This window comes from Balearica regulorum, chromosome 16 (genome assembly GCF_011004875.1).
Source record: "Balearica regulorum gibbericeps isolate bBalReg1 chromosome 16, bBalReg1.pri, whole genome shotgun sequence".
NCBI classification, from domain to species: domain Eukaryota; kingdom Metazoa; phylum Chordata; class Aves; order Gruiformes; family Gruidae; genus Balearica; species Balearica regulorum.
In genome coordinates, this window is record NC_046199.1 from 7,867,064 (window position 1) to 7,885,834 (window position 18,771).

The 18,771-nt window shown below is 46.5% G+C and overlaps 2 protein-coding genes across 6 annotated transcripts; one reads left to right on the plus strand and one right to left on the minus strand.

Annotated features, from left to right (window-relative positions):
* Nucleotides 1-1,254: 1,254 nt before the first annotated feature.
* On the plus strand, nucleotides 1,255-11,350 carry LOC104629765 (protein 4.2). Its single transcript, XM_010306837.2, has 13 exons — nucleotides 1,255-1,423; nucleotides 3,305-3,490; nucleotides 4,191-4,421; nucleotides 5,024-5,142; nucleotides 5,805-5,927; nucleotides 6,288-6,465; nucleotides 6,848-6,986; nucleotides 7,359-7,462; nucleotides 7,781-8,023; nucleotides 8,866-9,183; nucleotides 9,495-9,652; nucleotides 10,082-10,215; nucleotides 11,084-11,350. Exons 1-13 carry the CDS (start codon nucleotides 1,414-1,416, stop codon nucleotides 11,232-11,234), a joined length of 2,094 nt encoding a protein of 697 aa, XP_010305139.2. The 5' UTR covers nucleotides 1,255-1,413; the 3' UTR covers nucleotides 11,235-11,350.
* A 465-nt stretch (nucleotides 11,351-11,815) lies between these two features.
* CCNDBP1 (cyclin D1 binding protein 1) lies at nucleotides 11,816-18,730 on the minus strand. 5 transcript variants are annotated; one of them, XM_075768405.1, is made up of 11 exons: nucleotides 18,586-18,729; nucleotides 18,429-18,488; nucleotides 17,763-17,842; nucleotides 17,035-17,116; nucleotides 16,479-16,575; nucleotides 15,226-15,299; nucleotides 14,843-14,919; nucleotides 14,132-14,385; nucleotides 13,663-13,723; nucleotides 12,608-12,654; nucleotides 11,816-12,220 (listed from the first exon to the last, which is right to left on the minus strand). In XM_075768405.1, the coding sequence occupies exons 1-11, from the start codon at nucleotides 18,650-18,652 to the stop codon at nucleotides 12,112-12,114; spliced, it is 1,008 nt and encodes a 335-aa protein (XP_075624520.1). In that variant the 5' UTR covers nucleotides 18,653-18,729; the 3' UTR covers nucleotides 11,816-12,111. The 5 variants fall into 5 exon arrangements, 4 of the variants coding, with proteins under 4 accessions (XP_075624520.1, XP_075624521.1, XP_075624523.1 ...); XR_012837996.1 differs by having other exon boundaries at nucleotides 12,130-12,220; nucleotides 13,569-13,723; nucleotides 18,586-18,730; XM_075768406.1 differs by lacking the exon at nucleotides 18,429-18,488 and having other exon boundaries at nucleotides 18,586-18,718.
* Between the last annotated feature and the right edge of the window lie 41 nt (nucleotides 18,731-18,771).

Genomic DNA, 18,771 nt, shown 5'->3' on the forward strand with positions numbered 1-18,771 from the left:
GGCTGCACCGTTTTAGTACCATCAGTAACGTGACAGTGGTTCAGGTTTGCCTTTACCAAACACAAGTGCTGGATCAGATGTGAATGGCATTTAAATTAATAGATGAAACAACTGATGATTGAAAGAAAACCAATGTATTTTGTATTTTGGAACCCATATTCCAGACAGAAAGAAAGGTGATTCACAAGTAGGAAATCTCAGCACTTCTGCTGAATGTTTTGACCTCTGTAGTGGCCAGTTCCTGTTTCTTTCTCTCAGATCTTGGATGGAAAACCTCAGGAATCTAATTTAGGATTGCAAATTCTCACCAGATAGAATGCGGATCCATTAACCTTTTCAATGGGCCTTTTTAGCCCATTTCTGTGTAATGAAAGATACAAAGGGACAATAAGTAGTTCTCTGTTTACAAAGTGCATCCTAGGTAGTGAATATTACTTGCAGTTGCCAATTTGACCAAGAGATGGTACTATACGTACACACAGCCATTACAAGGCAGCGGTGGTGGGATAAATACCTGCTTGTATCTAAACTACTCTCTGATTTTGACGTTCATAAACATGTAACTGCACAGGTACATTTAAAAACACTGATTGTGCAAAAGAGGTTTGAGCACAATCAGTTGGCTTACAGTTTGTATACACTGAAAGAGGACGAGTCAGTCATTATATACTGTGTTTAGCTCTCTATATAAAAAACAATTTTATATAAATTAAAAACAATTTTATATAAAAAAGACATACTAAAACCACATGTTCATGAAAAATGTATGTTGATAATAAACTCACAGAATTTTCTGGAAGGCACATTGCTGCCTTATGTAAGCTTTGGCTTTTTTTTTTTTTTTTAGGAAGCGTGGAGAACACCAGATTTGTAGAAATTGGGAAACACTAAAAATAAGCACACTGGGGAGATGTGGTTTCACTCTTTGAATTAATCACAAGGGCAATGGATGCGTTGACCTTTTTTTTTAACTCATTGAAGGGTTTAGGATCATAGTAGCTTAGGGTCAATGTTGGAGACCAGCTCTTCAACACTTGCATTTGAAGTGCATTCTGTGCATTGCTTAGAGCGAAGTCAAGATTTGCATTTCCTACTCTGGGGTCCCCAATGCACAACTCTTTGAAGAAATTGTCACTGGCCATCTTTAAAGGCTGTGGAATTTAACCTCGTCTGCAGGTAGGAAAAGTCACCCCTTTCTGCTCTTTAGTCTGGTCTGGGAGATAAGAGTCTTCAACTTCTGCACAGCAGGCCAGCAAGATAAGCTGAAGGAGAGGTGGCAACATCACGTCCCACCCTGTATAAAGAAATCGAGCAAACAACTTTGCAAGGGCATAATTTTTAAAGAAAGCTGAAGGAAGGAGCCATTGTCCACCAGAGCAACCAAGAGCTGAAGACTTCCACAGGGAACTAGACATGGGCCAAGGTAAGCAAAAATCACTTTGGCATTTGCCGGTTGTCAGGAAAAACAGCTGTCCCTGCTCCAAGACAGTGTTCATGAGGCTTGTAGCAGAGGTAAGCTTCTCACAGGGCAGGAGCCAAGAAAGTGCTCTAAAGGCTAAGGGAGTTCAGTTTGCACGGAGTGCACAAAAAGGGACAGCAAACACAAGCTGGTATCAGTGCCTGAGGGGAGTCCGGGAGAAGCAGTACGAGGCAGCTAAGGCAGACGTGTGAGAGTTTGGAAGCAGAGGCAAGAGAGTTATCTTTAACATAGGGGTGGGGGGAGGTAAGCCAGACTACAAAACTGAAGCAGAGAGATGACCAAAGGTTTTAGCCACTTGAGCAAGGAGAGGGTCCAGGCTCCAAGCAACCTTGAAGAAAGTGACAATAAGATTCATGAAAAGTCATGTGAAGGAGAGGGAGCCAGACTGCATGTGACTTAGCAGTCTATGAGATAGCCAGAACGTCTTCATCACAGAGAAGAAAATATACGAGGCCAGAGCTGGCTCTGTAAAGTTGAAACTGGTGCAGGCCTATGAACAGGGACAGCCATAAAGGGATTGGAAAGCCAAACCAGAATCATTCACTGAAAACAATGCATGACAAAAAAGAAACAAAGCACACAATCCAGTGGGACTCCCACAACAAACACAGAAGGGACAACAGCAATGGGAGAAGGTATCAATGCAGAGGACGATGCAAGTTAGACATAAGGAGAGACCAGACCAATGAAAACTGCAAAGAGTAGTAGTTGGGGCTTCAGCACAGGAACAATGGCTTCAGATAGCAGGGGAATGCTCTGTGGATTTTATATTTTTTTTTTAGCTGGAACAAAGGGAGGAGCCTGGGTCAGCAAGGGGAGGTGGGTGACAGGATGTGTCATACAAGGGGCAGCAGTTACCACCCACAGGTTCAAGGATCTTAGTTATGAGTTGGGAGCTGAAGAGGTAAGTGAGGTCAGGATCATCCCAAGGCTGAGAAAAAACAGGGTATTATCTCCTTCTCAGTAAGAAGTCTGCAAAGATTAAGAGCACCACCAAAACCAGAAGAAAAATGCAAGTATATGATCACACTACAGCCATTGAGCTCCAAATTGGGTGCTTGAAATGGTGATAAATTTTTCCTCTCTTCTGGTGCTGGGCAGAAGCATGTATGATGTGTATGATGCAGGTGTAGGAGACAGGAGGAGGAGGAGGAGGAACTCTTCTGTCTCCTGCAGCTCTTGGTGTGAGGTCGCCAGCTAATTTCGTGCAAAGAAGGAACAACTGGCGTTTGATTTGCTGTGATCCAGCACAGTTCCAGGACTATACAGCCACATTGCATTCGAACTAGCAGTGACGTTTGCACCAGTTGCTGGTCGTTGGTGCATATCAGACACACACAGTGCAGGAACCGCTGGAAGAGCTTGCACCCACATTGCAAGTGGGGTGTAATACCTTGTCTCCTGCGCACAATTTCAACCATATATCTATGCGGAGAGATGCTGCTTTGAGGGTCACTGGTGCCCTTGAGCACACAGAGTAAGACCCCACATGTAGGCACAATGCACGCTCAGTGCTAACCACAACATCTGAATCATTTGACTGCTCAGGTCTGATCCTTTCCTGGGCAGGAAGGAACTTTTGCATAATCACTTGGTTCACTTAATGATGCTGAGGTATAAGCAAAGGTAGCTCATTAGCCACACAACACAATAATCAAGCTCAGAGGAAAGGCCCTTACCGTTGCTGGGCAGAAAGTCTCCAAGGCAGGGGGGATGAGTGGAGAAGGACACGATCAGCTGTTTGTGTGTCTCAGGAGGTCGCCCAGGGCCAGACTGCAGGCAGCTCACAGCCCCAAACTCATTCTGTATCTTCTCACACTACAGGTCTGAGCATCAAAAGATGTGATCTCAAGATCGCAATGAACAACAGTAACCACCACACGGAAGAGATCAGCACTGAAAGGCTTGTGGTGAGGCGGGGGCAGCCATTCACTATCACCGTGCGCTTCTCAGCTCCAATACAGAGCTACCTGCAGCAGCTGAAGAGGACCTTCCTCATAGTACAGACAGGTAATATCATTACCATACCTATCAATCAGAGCTCTGGTCCTCCACCCACCTGGAGAACAGAGCTGGTGGCAAAAGCCATCTCTAGAGCTGGACAGAGGTGCCCACGTTTAGAAGGGAGGCCGGTGAACTGTTTATCTAAGGCTGAGTCGAGTGTCCCGCTGCTGGGACTGCAGGGTCACACTAGATCTCTTTCCAGAAGAGACACTGCAGCACAGTAACCAGTGCAGGTTCACCACTCTATGATCCAAAAGTACTTGCCGGATCTCTCCTCTTTCATGGCTTTTGGTTTAGGAATGTTCAAACTTAGCTAGTCTGCTACAGATGTTGTTTGTTACAGAGTGTTTCCTAGCGAGACCCCTGGGAAGGGCAGCAGCATTCAGCCCCACCTTGGTCTACCATAATCTAAGCATTCGGCTGTGACTTTTGTTGCAAGACTCTGAATCCCAGGAGCAGCAGGTCTGCACCGTTCTGGCTATTCCTGGTTTCTACAAATCCATGAAATAGACAACCCACTATCAAACATGGAGGCCTGAGTGCAGTACTAATCTTAGGAAGATCCACTAGGCATTAAGCTGCTGAAGAGTTAAGACTTTCAGCAGAAAGGAGAGCTATGGCTGCAGATACAGACAAGGTCCCTGCAGTCTGCATTGGGTGAGGATTCATGTCTCGAATAGACACAACCAGATCTCTTTGGCTGCAGGACCACATCCTTCCAAAGCAGATGGAACCCAGACTGAATTTCCCATCTCCAGCCTGGCAGACGAGAAGCAGTGGAGTGCAGCACTGGAAGAACAGGACCCATACTTCTGGACCATTGCTGTGAACACGCCTGCCAATGCTCCCATCGGCCAGTACACTCTGCTTTTACGTGCCTCCAGGTCTCACTGCCTCCTGGGCAACTTCACCCTTCTCTTTAATCCCTGGTGCCAAGGTATGTGGTCAGAAACAGGAAGGTAGGCTGGGATCAGTCACTTCACAGAGCTTTTGAGCTCCGGCTCTCTGCCTCCGTGGGGCTGAGGCTGACTCACCTAGTGCTCCCCATCACTCCTGCCCTGCTCCTCACGGCACCTTCGGAAGGAGGTAGGGGCTAATAAAAGCTCACAGCTGCCTGCCTTAGCACTTGTGCCCCATCCCTGGAGTACTCCACTGCCAGAGCCCTGTCCTCCTGCTAAGGGAAAAATGTTTGATAAAGTGTTACCTATAATAAAGATTTTAAGATAAATCGAGATTATAATTGGTCCGATTAAAGACATTGTATCTTTCTTAGGAATAGAAAAGTCAACAGCCAGTAGAGTAAAAGAGCTAGCTTGTGTGATAGCCTGGGCCTGGAGGAACTTTTTGAACAAGGAAACAGAGATGACAATTAAATTCTTCTTTCTTCTCTGATTCAGAATCTGTGGTATTTTTCCAGGGCAGAATGCCAGGGACTGCTGAACTCCCTGGAGTGCAGTGGAGTCCACTGATGTAAGAGAGATGCAAGTGCATCTGAGACCAGGAATGCTTTCTTCTTGATGCTTTTTCCCTCTAATCTAGATGATGAGGTGTTCTTACCTAATGAGGCACAGCGGCAGGAGTACATTTTAAACCAAGAGGGTACCATCTACTTGGGGACTGAAAATGCAGTCCTAGCACAACCTTGGGACTTCAGTCAGGTAAGCAGGAGGTCCAATATGTCTGTGCTCTCCCACAGCCACCAGCAGAGAAAGGGTGCATATCTCCTGTGTGTACAGGATGCTATCCATTTCCATACTGTGCCTTTGATGAACTTGCTCTGTGCACTCACTTTGTCTAAGACTGTGTAGGAAAACAAGGATATGTGTATGAAGTCACATAACCCAGTATATGTAATTTTAGCTACCTTCTCAGGCTGTCCTCTAAGAAGAAATGCATTGATCTATACCTGGGCTTTGTGCACCTTCCTTTCATCAACAGATATAAAAGCATTTAACAGAGCTTAGTAATACTGTCTCTATTTTACAAGTAAAGCGAGTACAAGTAGATCTTCCAATTTGCCCAAGGCCATCCAACACAGCCAGTGATTAGAACGGGATTTTAGTCCGCTTTGGTGCTACCAGATCACAAAAGTATCTCTGTGCCAACCTAGAGAGTGCATTTCCCACCTTGCTTCAATAAAGCTGTAGGTCTGCCTTTTAGTATGTTGTGCTCCCCTGCCTGGAGCTCTCCTCCACGGCCCACTTATGTTAGACTATCATCAGAAAGGGAGAAGTAATCTGCATAGTTACAAACCCTTGCAGAGACTCCAGAGAACAAACGTTCAGGCCAAATTACCTGAAATGATGTGTTCTTGTTTTAGTTCGAGGAGGATATTGTTGACATCTGCTTCACACTGCTGGATGAAGGTGAACGCTATCAACAAGAGAAGGATCACACCCAGCGCAAGAACCCTATTTACATCTGCCGCAGAGTTGCTGCCATGGTATGGAGAGCAGACAGCAGCCCTGACCCTAGCAGAGAAGACCCGAATGCAGAGTGAAGGCTGGGATCTTCTCAATCCCAGTTTATGGCAACCCACTGGCCAAAGAGGAAGCCTGCCCAGGGCTGTTCCAAACACCACCTCCTGCATTCCCAGGAGTTTCTTAGCAGTGACAGTACACTTACTAAATAAATCTCAGGAAAGACTGTTGTACCTGTTCTGCTCAGCCATGACCTTCATGCTTTACACAAAAAATCCTTTTGGTTTCATCTGCCTTGGGAGTAGCTTTATCAAACAGGATGAAGTGTACCGACCAAAGAGAGGCAACTCCTTAATCCATCTTTCTCTCCTCCTTCCCTGCAGCTGAACAGCAATGAGTTTAAAGGAATCCTGACAGAATGTGGGACCGAGCAACATTATAATGGGACACCCCCTTCCAAGTGGCTGGGAAGCAGCCCCATCCTCCGGCAGTGGGTTGCATCGCAAGGCAAGCCTGTCTGCTATGGGCAGTGCTGGGTGTTTGCTGCAGTCATGTGTTCAGGTACAGTGGTGGTTCAAAGACTCTTGTGTTGAGCAAAGGCTTATTTGGTCTGCAGAACCTCTAGCATATGCTTAAATTCATGGATTAACACAGATCCCAGTAACATAACCTTTAATCTTTAGGTGAGAGGCAGATCTTCAGAGTTTCCTCATCAACGTTCAGGATCGCTAGCTTTGAGATAAAAGAGTATCAGTACACACCATTCAGTGAGCGCACCTATGATACCTTATCTCCTGAGGGGGCAACGCCTCTTGCAAAGTCCAAACAGCAAGCCTGGTGCCATTCCTAATAGGCCTAGTACCAAAACAGGTTCTCCACCTATCAGCAGAGGCATCCTTAGGGCAGGATGCACAACTGACTCACAGCTCTTTCTTCTGCACAGTTCTGAGGTGCCTGGGAATTCCTACCAGGGTGGTCACAGGCTTCACGTGGGCTCACAACACTAAGAGCAGCCTGAGTGTGGATGAATATTATGACGAAGATGGGACACTGCTTACACAAGACAAGAGTGCCCGTGTCTGGTAAGAAAATGTGGCAGGGCCCAAGCAAGAATTTGAGACAATACCTGGATCTAGGAAGTGACAGAGGGAGGAAAAGGAAAGAGGTAGACAGCTGCAGGGAGGTGGAGAGGAGACAGCTCAGCTGAGATCCTGTCTACATGATCTGTTCTTGAGAAATCACCACAACCCAAACTGGAGAGTGCCCACAAAGGAAGAATGATAGCCCAGTCCAGCTGGAGAAACCCCACTTGTGTCAAAAACCATGGTCTCTGCTCTCCTCAACAGGCACTGAGCTCTTTCAAAGGAGCATTGATTGGCTGTGGTTTGGCTAAAATTTTACTGTACCTCCAGGCTCAGTCCCTTGGTATAAGCACGTGATGTTGTCTCTTGCAGGACCTTCCACGTTTGGAACGAATGCTGGATGGCTCGAGCAGACTTGCTACCAGAGTACAGTGGGTGGCAGGCACTGGATGCCACCTGCCAGGAAAAAAGCGAAGGTAAGATATCAAAGACAGGCTTGGGAGGGTGGAGGGGGAGTGGAGCAGGGAGCAAATAAAGCAGTTCAATATTCCTCCCTTCCCCAACTTCCAATGGAAGGAAGCAAAAGGACAGGGACTCATCCTGTTGACTTTAAGCACTAACTCATCATGCATGTTTGGTTTGTGCAGCTTGCGTAGCTCTAAGCGCTCTATCACAGCACTGCTCCCCAAATGTCCTAAACTAGATACTTCTCCACTGCCAGCACAGGTCTAAAATAGGCATGGATCTAGTTGGTAAAGCATCTGAATCTTAACTGGGCCACATTTTCTCTTCAGGTCCATCCTTCTGTGGGCCAGCCCCTGTTAAAGCCATCAAGGACGGGGACACGGATGTTGATTATGATGTCTGCTACTTCTTTGCTGCCGTCAATGCCAAGTGCCAGGTCTGGATACAAAAAGCAGATGACACCCTCAAGCCAGCCTTTTGTAGCACAAAGTACACTGGCAACAACATCAGCACCAAGGGTGTGGGCAGTGAACGCTGCGAGGATATCACACACAACTACAAGTATCCTGAAGGTACGGGGCGGGCAAGTGGCTGAGCACATCCCCTGCCAGTGTTACAAGGGACGAGTAAAGGACTAGAGAGCAGAGCCATACCAGAGCAGTAGGGTGACCCACTCCTCACTACTTCCCCTTCCTGAAAGGTAGGGGAACACCTTATTTTGCTGTCGACAGAATCAAAGCACAGGTCACACTCCAAATTTCATCCTGCTTAATCACATTAACCAGCTCTCTAGAAGGCCAGGCCTTTCTTCACCAGGCACCTTCCTATCTGGAAAACCTTCTTTCCCCATTTCTGTTACCTGTACACTCTATACATTCACCTCCCGTTACCCCTGTAATATGTATAGATACATTTCAGACTCCAGCTTTCTGAAAAGGACTCTGTTGTGCTCCCAGATACTGTCTAAATCCCTCCCTCAGAAGTATCTCTCCCTTCAGAATCTATTAGTGAGTGCTCTTTCCCTGACCCAACCCTACCATCTCCGCTTAGCCTATGCCATGTTGTCTCCTGGGCTGCAGTCCATCACAAGGGAACATAGTGCTGTGCCCCAGCTACAGCGATAGTTCAAGAGGAACAACTTCTTTTATTCTGGCAGATGTTAGCACGAAGGTGCTTTAAAAACTATGACAAATCTTTCCAGGTAGAATCTTTCAGGTACATCCAATGAATGTCCTGTCAGCTGAAATTCTTGAACTGCTCCAACCAGAAGCACAACAGAATATCTCTCTATGCTCTTAGAAACAGTTGTCTACAGTACTGCCAGGATAATTCAATGCCATCCTTCTGCATTCACTGCTTCACATGAGTAAACAGGAAAGAATACCAAAAGCTGTGCTCCCTTTTCTTATGACAGGGTCTCTTCAGGAAAAAGAAGTACTTGACAAAGCCTACAGAAAGATAAAGAAACTTGAGACAACCATGAGCAGCGAAACGCAGTTCATCTCCATTCCTACCACCCTTGAAGAGCCAGTTAACCTCTTCATCCACCTCCGGTCAGAGAGTTCTCTGCTACTGGGACAAGATGTTCCGCTTTCCATTGAAGTGTTTAACTACAGCGGTGGAGAAAAGGATGCTCACCTGGTACTCGGGGCCCAGTCTCTACATTATAATGGTGTGCCCATTGCCCAACTTTGGAAGAAAGAGTTTAATTTGATCCTCAAAAGCAATGAAGGTAAGGGCTCTACTGGGTGCACGGATAGAGCAGTGTACCTAGTCCTCTCGCTTCAGGAGAAATGCACTTAGCTGTAAGTTTAGAAAAGGTTGGCTGAATAGTTGATTGTAGGTAATTGAAATAAAACACTTTGGCAACATCACCTTAGAGATTTTGAATCTGCAAATCCAGTTGGGATCACTTAAGCTTTTAAATACTGCAGCTTTTAGTACAATGCCGGGCACTAAACACTCCGAGGTGCCATGCAGGCTAAGACCAGACTGTACTTATCATCTGCACTGTCATCTCTGTTTCACCACTCTGTATTCCAGCCAACATCCTGGAGGTCTTGGTGCCATGCTCACAGTACAGAGAAGAGTTGGGAGAGAACCATCTGCTTAGGCTGACTGCCATGCTGAGAGACGAAGACTCCTACATATACTTCACACAGGAAGAGATCAGCATTTGTGCTCCCCCTCTCACTATTGAGGTTAGATCAGTCTATCGTTCTGTTACCGCAGTAGTGAGAAAACAGCTTTCATAGTCATAAGCAGCAAAAAAAATTCTGCTGGGTTGAGTGGCTCTCCTCATGCTGTCTTCTTTCAAAGCACTGAGACATGAGTTTGGGAAAGGTGAGTTGTGCCACACTATTGTACAGAGTACTCCTGCTTCTACCTTCTCTATGTGGGAGCATAAGGAAATCCCAATGAGTCCTAACTCACCAGTCTGGAAATCAGAGGCTGCAGAAGGAAACTACAGCAGAAGACTAGCTAAGAAGAAAACAAGTTGGACTTTACCTCTTCTGGCAACTGGCAGCTCAGGCTGAGACCTCTGGCACCAAAAAATCATTTATCTCCCTTTAATCATAGCAGAATCTCTTTCCTCCTCTCAGTTTCAGCTCATTTCCTTCTTTCAACAGTTTCCAGAAAAAATGGTACAGTATCAGCCAAGCACAGCAAAGATCAGTCTCCTGAACACTCTCACCGAACCCTTGGAGAAGTGTGTGATAGTGGTTGCAGGGCGAGGGCTCATTTACAGACAACGGAAGTACAGGTAAGTGCAAACTGATTGATCTAAGAATGGTAAAGGGAAAAAGAGACACAATACAAGCTAGAGAAACCCTTGCACAGGAAAGGCCATCCCCAAAAATAAGTGGGCAACAACGTGGCAGGAAGAGACTGCTACAGCATGAAAGCCCCAGGCATTCCGTCCTTTATTTACAGATAATACAGAAAATTTTCACACTGAGAAGGAGAAAAGCCAGATAGCAGCACTTTCAACAGATGTGCAATACATAAGTTGAAAACAGTATGACATTTGTGAAAGCTTCAACCCCAAAGGCCTAGAGAGCAGAAAGTCCCCTGCCAACAAAAAGGGGAACAAGAGAAGTACCACAAGACTTAGGCAGAAATACGCATTAATAAGACAACAGTTATAGGTCACTGAAATGAGCTATGAAATTTAGAAATTATTTACTGTTGAGAAATCAATTGCTTTTTAGTTAGCTTCTTGAACATCCATAAGTGCAGTAACTGTCAGCAATAAAGACAGCTCCTGGGTACAATTTTAAGTGTCTCCCCCTTCTCTACCGAAGACCAAGGCAAACCTGACTTAGCTAAGTCATCCAAAAAGGCGTGCTCTCCTTCACAGGAAAAACCCCCACATTTCTCTCAAGAAGCTGCACTAGTACAAAGTAACCTCAGATACCTCCATGGGAAGTTCAACCCTCCCATCATATCTCCCTACTGTTAGATCACAATTCCATTGCAGTAGGTTAGATAACTGTTAGCTGCCTTCCTTTTTTTTTTTTCCTTCTCTTTCTTTGGCACCATGCTCCTGTCTAGCAAACGCATTTCCTGGGCCCTGGGAACTAGAAATGCAAAGAGGTGCGCTTCCTGTATAATCCCTTCTCGCCTTTCAGGTTGGGCTCTGTGCAACCTAAAAGCACTGAACAGCTGCAAATCCCATTCACCCCCACCCAAGCAGGGCCCAGAAGACTCACTGCGCACCTTACCTGCCTTCAACTCCAGAACCTGAAGAGCTACAAAACTATCAACATTGCAGCTGCCTGATGCCCAACTTGGAACAGGTCCTGCTGTCCTGGTTACAAAAGAGTGGTCGTGATCTGTGCCCTGATCTTAAGCAAGCATAGATGTTAACAGTTTAATTAAAGTTATAGTTAAAACCACGTCTGACTTTGATTATTTGCACGAACTCAACTCTCTCCCATCTGCCACTATGCCTGTTCTCCAGCTTTGTAAGTTGAACCTTACTGTGACAAAGACGGGCTAGATGTTCAAACAGATGCTGCATTTCTCACCACAGATACGTGCTGAACCCACCATTGCTTGGTCATTTTTCCCTACCTGTGACAAAAAAGAATATCCTAGAACTTCAAAGTGATGATAGATGTAGCATTTCTCTATACTCTTATCCCCCTACAGATTCTTGATGTTGGCAAAGTAGTAAATAATCTTTCCTACTGCTTTCTGAGGAAATAGAAAAGAGAAAGTTCACTCTTCTCAAAGGTTAGACAGGAAATAGCAGCAGCACTGCATATTTTTTAATGGTTCATTGAGCTGCTGGCAAAAGCAGCGAGACCCTTTCCTTCTCGATGTATCCTCTGCCACCTGAAAACAGATAAAGCCACTCATGCAAATCTAGCAATATTTTATTGTTCTTTGAACCCCACAGTAGTTGTAAAGTCTGCAGAATGGGGCACATTCGCGGCATTAAGATGCAGCACTGCTCCATCCCAGGAATCCAAGCAAAATGACATCTTCTGCAATGGCAAAGAGCAACTTCCTGGGAAAGTTTTACCAAGTGGCAGTAAAGTTCTCTCCTAAAACCACTGTTCTCATCATTCTCCCTGTAGCTGGAGAACAGCAAGATTCACTGGAAAAGCATATGCCAGAGCCAGCGGCAGCAACATACGTAGACACAGAAGAGCTAAAGTTGACCCTGTGTGAAGTTCTTGATTTTGTTCATGTTGTGATCTACTGCACCAGTTAGAAACTGCACCCAGCCTTCCTCTGATGGTGGACATACATGGCTTGTCCTGCAAAAGTGGAGGAAATTCATTAGGAAAGCCTGCTGGGTGTCTCATACTTACACATCCAGACAACACATGGCTATTGTGAAGAGCTGAATTACCACAGCATTAAAACAGGACTGCTATAGCCCCAGAGTGCTTTGAGCAAGGAAGAACCCACATCCACGTCTCTAGTCCCAAACCTTAACACATATATGTGTGTCTTCAGCAGAAACCACTTTCATCCCTACCACCCTTTTCTTACTCCCATCCCTTTGTGACTGGATAACATCATAATTACTCAAAAATGCCAGCATTTACTCTCTAGAAATGAGTCATCTTCGACAGGAGCCAGAAAGACATCAAACTTCATAGCAGGGAACACACACTTATAAAACTGTAACTCATACTCACTTCGTTATCTCTAAGACTTTCTTTAATACCGAGGCCAACTTAGCAGCCTAGAAAGAAAAAAAAAGGGAAATAAAGTGAGCCAAACATGGAAAAAAAGGGGCTCGGCAGAACTGGAAAGGAAAGGGGGGGTGCAGGTGTGCCCAACACAGCCAAGAATGAGTAAAACTGCCACAGATCCTGATGCAGAAGGAAGTTATCTATCACTGCCACGCTGGGTGTGTCTCCCAATCTAATGCTGGCTGGGACCCATGAAAGTAAAGACAGGCTGGTTTTTAAAGCATACTTTAAAATGTTTTTTTCTTTAAAAAGATAAGCCTGTTAGAAATTGGTAACTGATACTAAGGCATGAAGTTACAAGTGACTGACCTTAATGCAATTCGATATTAAGCAATACTTTCTTTTTTACCCCATAAAATCAAGCCACTGGCTAAAGGCATGAAACCAGAATTAAGAAGAAAAAAATCTCAGATATGAGAAGATACATACTTAATTTATGATGCAAGGGACCCCTGGAAGTCATCTAGTATGACCTCCTGTTCAAAGCAAGGCCTACCTCAAAGTTCAGTCAGGTTGCTCAGAGCCTTGCCCAGTCAAGTTTTGAGTATTGCCAAAGACGGAGATTGCTGCTTTGAGCAGCTTGTTCAGTGCTTAGCCACGCTCACTGTGAGAATTTTTAATTTGTATTGTTAATTTAGATAACTTTACTTGAGCAAGTCTACATTACCCAAGGAAGAAAGTAGGCATGCAGAATATCGGCAGCCTTTGACCTCACTTTCCTGAGGTACTGTCACTGGAGGTCTATATGGATTATAGTTCAGAACCAAAGCTCAAGCAGCCATGCTCTTCCCTGAAGAAGTAGAGATGAGGAATGCATTTCCACCTGAAGGAAGCTAAATGTGCGAGAACCAAAGGGACTCTTCATCCCTAAGAACTTGTTACTGAGACAGTCACCAACACCCACCTCTCCCTGACAGTCACATAATCCCTCCAATTCGATGTTTTCCCCTTCTCTACAGCCAGGTGAGTAGACCTGCATGCAGGCCATAGATACTCACATTGAGTCGCACAGCGAGCTGGTTCATAGGTGGATACATGCTCAGCGCCAGCTCATCAACACTAGAAGAGAAGAGAGGGGAGCAATGGAAGAAAGGTCTTGATAGCGCAACTCACAGATCCTGGTCGAAGCCTACACCCACTCCGAACATAAGTCAGGAATGGCAGTGCATGACAAGGAGACATCAGTCGTACCCATGGGATGCTTCCCACTGCCTTCTCCGTCATCTGTGTGCCACTCTCACCTTAGAGTGAAACACGGCCACAGCTCCACCCCAAGCTGCAACATATGTTCCTCCCCTAACTGGCACAATTCTCAAAAACTATGCCATAACAGTCTTCCCACCACACCTGCTTCCACCACCTGCTCACAGCTTCAATATCAAAGCTTTTCCTACTCCATTCTCTAAACCCCAGGAAAGATAGGGACTGCTCAGGAGCAAACAGCAGCATGGGGAGAGACCGGCTTACCTTGGACTGATCTCATTAGCAATGTCTGCAAGGTCATCCAGCTGAGCGATCTGCTCTGGAGAATCAGCTTTGCCATAAGCCTTCACTACACCCAAGACCTTCTTCAGGCAAGCTTTAGAAGCCTTCATTAATCCCATGCAGGAGCTAAGCAGCTTCCGGTCAGCTTCTGACCAATACGTATCTCTGTTGCCCCGAAAGCCCAGCTCTTCATCTTCCATGATGTCACTGTAGGGGTCTTGCCCTTCCACCAGAGCCTGAGAACACAGATGCACTGAAAACCCAGAGCCTAACATCAATTCCAGTAATACTCATCGGGAAAGGGAAAACATAATCTAGAAATCATACAAACAATTTATGGAGGAATCTCTCTCCAACCAGCATCTCAGTTGCCACATTCTACTAATCCCCCACCCCAATTCAACAGAGCAAACAGCAAGAACCTGGCAAATAGTGCCATTCTTACATCAACCTAAACCACCCTGTTGCCCCCGCCACGCAATTCAGGACATGGCTTTATGGAAACCTTATATAAAGTAAACCAGGCTTGAGTTTAAAAAATCATTAAGATCCAGGCATAATACAATAATCTAACTCATATCAGAACAAATTTAAATCAAAGCCTATACATAAAACTATCCCTGTGTTCCATCACTGGAGCATAACTGCAATACATCACTACAGGTTCCTCAAAGGCTTTAGGGGCGTCCTTACATGTTCCATCTCCTCCAGAGCATCCTTGACCACACCTAGACACGCAGCCAGAGCTGATGCAACTGCTGCCTGGTTATCTGCAAGAGCAAAAGGATGAAAACCATGGCACTGCACTGATTCAAATCAGCTTGCAACAATGTACATCTAGGTTTGCAATCATTGGATCTTGAAATTATAGGATCAAAATTTTTGCAGACCTCAGAGCTGCACTGTTGCCATGCAAAGAATCTGGCCTGGCTTCCAAGGTTATACATTTCAAAAACCGCTGGGTTTTGCAGAATGAGTGAGCCTTCATTGTACTAGCTAGAATGACCCTTGCAAGGGCTATTGGTATTCCAAGACAACTTGTCCTACTTCTGTTGTTCTGCATACACAATACTCACCTCGTGGCAGGTTGGACACTTGGTCACATGCCTCCCACACACCACCAGTTGATATAAGCTGTTCCTGAGACAAGCTGAAACAAAACAAAGCCCCCCCAAAGTTAAACTCAATCACACCAATCTGCTAGAATGTTTTTATTTTCTGCACCAAAAATGATGCACACTAGTAGAAGCTCTGCCGGAAAGATGCCACCAACCAGCTCACCACTAGTATCTCGTGTCTGTCTAAAGCAAGAAGTGCTGGCTCCTACTGAGTTTAATTATCCGTTGGAACAAGAAGCAGGAGCCTCTTACAACAGCCTCTCAAGGTGCTTAGGCATATTAATCTTTCAGAATCTATGCAAATCAGAAGTCTGTATTCGAGATTGCTGACCTCTGCCTAAGGGCAGTAGCGTGTCATCTGTAAAGAGAGGAAGCAGTCCGCAGTGATCCAATAACTAGCTTTATAAAGTTGCACAGTCATTGCGTATGACAGTTCACTCCAAGGACAAAAACTGCCAAACGGTGCAAATGCTATCCAGCACCCTCATGGGAATCCTGCTCCCAGCACCTTTCCTTGCCGCAGGCAGGATGAAAATCTGTTCTCCATGTAGGCAAATGTACCTGACTCAGTCACAAGAGGGTGCTGTCAGGGCCTTGAGTGTATTCCACCCTCCTAGGAGTTTAGCTGGCTCAGATGAAGAGCGTAGCTGGCTAAGTTCAAGATCAGCTCCTCTGTTGACAGGAGGTATTGCGAAGAAAGCTAGAAGTGAGGGCCAGCCCTTCCTTACCCTAGGAGATGCTTCCACCCAAAGTTTCTTTCACTGGGCCCTGTTTGTGCTATGTCACAGCTGCGCAGCAGTTACATCTGCACCCAGTCTCACACCCCCTTAATTCTGACCTGGGTCCTGACCCACAATTTGACCTTCCTGCCTTGATCTCAGATCCAACTCATTGAAATGGACGTGCTGGGCAATCACTGGATGGTGTCTGAGACTGGTCACTCTCTCTGGACTTGACTTGCTGATCTGACTTTCCAGCTTGACCTCATTGCTATGGGCTTGTCTGATGATCTGGACTCTCAGCTGAACCTCACCAGCACTGCTCTGCTCACTCAGATACTGGGGACAGGGCCTTTGCTAATGAGGACACTGCCTTTTCCTGCAATGCTCTGCTTCTGCCTCCCCCCTTCCCTCAGGAAGCAGTCTGCACTTCCTGCTTCCTAACAAGTATACTTGTAACTGTTTCTTCCTTTTTTTCTGGAAAATTACTACCTCTCCAATGGAGCACTGAGAATTGTTTCTGTGAGTTGGATCATTCCTTCCACTACTTCAGTGGTAGCATCCCGTACCATCTTCCGAAGAGTAGTACCTGGTTAAGATTGAGAAAGAGCAAGAAATGTTGCCACAGTCAGCATCGACAGAAAGCAACTGCCGAAGAGGAACCCACAGACGGTTCCATTTGCATGGACACACTGTATAAAAGAAGTTACAAGTATTTTGAAGGAAGCAACGTGTTTCCCAGTTCAAAAAGGACTTTGGACAAGGATCTCAACACTTTATAAATACGAACGCTCAATCAACTATACAACTTCCTACATTATCACTCTTCAGCGATGGAAATCTGCAGGAGTAGACAGGCAAGTGGTTCACTCAGAAACATGTTGCAAGTCTACAGAAGAGCTAATAATGGGACTACCTTCTCATGATAACTTGCTTTCCTGCAGATGCCAGATCTCGGTTTAGGCTCTGAAATACTGGGTTTCTTTACATAGTGGTGAAAGAACCACCACCGTCTCTAGTGGTGACTGCCACATTGTCACTAACTCACCTTGGCCCTTGGGCAGCCAGTAGTACACGGTGGCAACTGCAAGAATGGCATTTTGGACATCTTCACTCAGCTTCCGGCAATCCTGGAAATGGGTAAGCAAAAGGATTAACCATGAGTAGTGCATGGCTGCACTGCATTTAGAAAGTCTCACAAGCAATCACCTACATTCAGATTTCTTTGAGAAAAGGGAAGCATAGTAATGGCCATCTTGCTTGAGGAACAAGTACAGCACAACAAGAAGATACAGTAAGGAAGCTGTAGATATCATAAGCCGCCTCATGATTTGGTACCAAATCACGCCCTGGTGTGGTGGTCACGCATCAGAGACGAAGAAGCAGCTGAGATCATTACTCTGAACTGGAAGTCTTTCTTTTTTTTCTCCTCCAAACAGAGGTTTGATAAACTTCTCTCAATTAACAGCAAAAATATTGCGTATTCTTTGTTAGATCTGAGGTCTGTATTGTCCAATATCCTGTCCCTATCAGCAACCAGCTGTAGATGTTAAAGAGCATAAGAATACTTCTATTTGGTATGTCTCCCTAACTTATGGAAATTAGTTCTCTGGGAAATTCTAGAATTGGATTAATAGACTCTCCAAAGCATAGCGCATACCGACATCCCTTGTTTGCGTTGAATGAAATTATTTTGTTTCTGTCAAGCGAACCAAGAGATATCTGAAACTTGTCACACCCAGTGCCATTGCGCAGTCCGGGGGGGCTTTCGCTCACCTCTGCAGAAGCCACTGGAGGCCTTGAGAACGCCAGACTCAGCTTTGTAGCTTCCTGTGACGTTACTTTGAATGTCTGACCTAGAAAGGGGCGCAAAAGTCAATGGGTGCAAAAGAATAGAAAGGAACTTGGATAAAAGATAAAAGAACAGAGCAGCCAGATGAGTAACATCTCTGATGCTGCTTTGCCCTACTGTTTGGTTACCGTTTCTTCTTTCCAAGCAATACAAAGCCATAAACTAAATCCCACTGCAAAAGGAGAAAAACCCCACGGTGTATTTGTGCCGTGCACGTTGCGCACGTCCTACGTCTGCTTTTTTCCTAGCTGGTTTTGTTGGGTTTTTTTACTTAGCTAGTATCAACATCCACAACCACGTTTTGTGTCCCGGTCCACGACGCCTCCACCAGGATGTGCTGGGAGACTTTAACAGAGACCAAAGGCTTTAAACCTCCAGCTGTGACAACCGCCGGGTACCGGCCGCTTTGCCAAGGCCCTGGAGCGGGGGCCCCGCCCGGGATCTCGCTCCCGAGTGGGAGCCAAGCCGCGCACCGGCACGGCGGCCACCCGCCTCCGCCGCAGCCCGAAGCGTCCGCCCTGGCCCGCCCCGCCGCCCGGTCCCGGCCCAGCGCCGGCCGCCCCGCACACGGCCCGCTCCCCCACCCGTACCTAGCGCGTCCCAGAAGCGCGGCAGCTCGAACGGCTCGCGGCCCTCGCCCGGTTCGCCCTCTGTAAAGGCAGAGAGAGACCTCAGCCAGCGGAGACCCGGCCCGGCCCGGCCCCAGCCCCGGCCCGGCCCCAGCCCCGGCCCGGCCCCGGCCCCCACCTCGCACCCGCGCCAGCACCGCACGCAGCGCGCCGCGCAGGTCCCGCAGCGGCTCCCGCGCCTCCATGGCTGCGGGAAGCTGCTACCGGCGCACCCCCCTGCGTCACGGCTGCCTATCGCCCGACTGTGCGTCACATCCGCTTCCGGGCAACGGCAGGAAGGAGGCCGTCCCGACTTTTCCGGTAG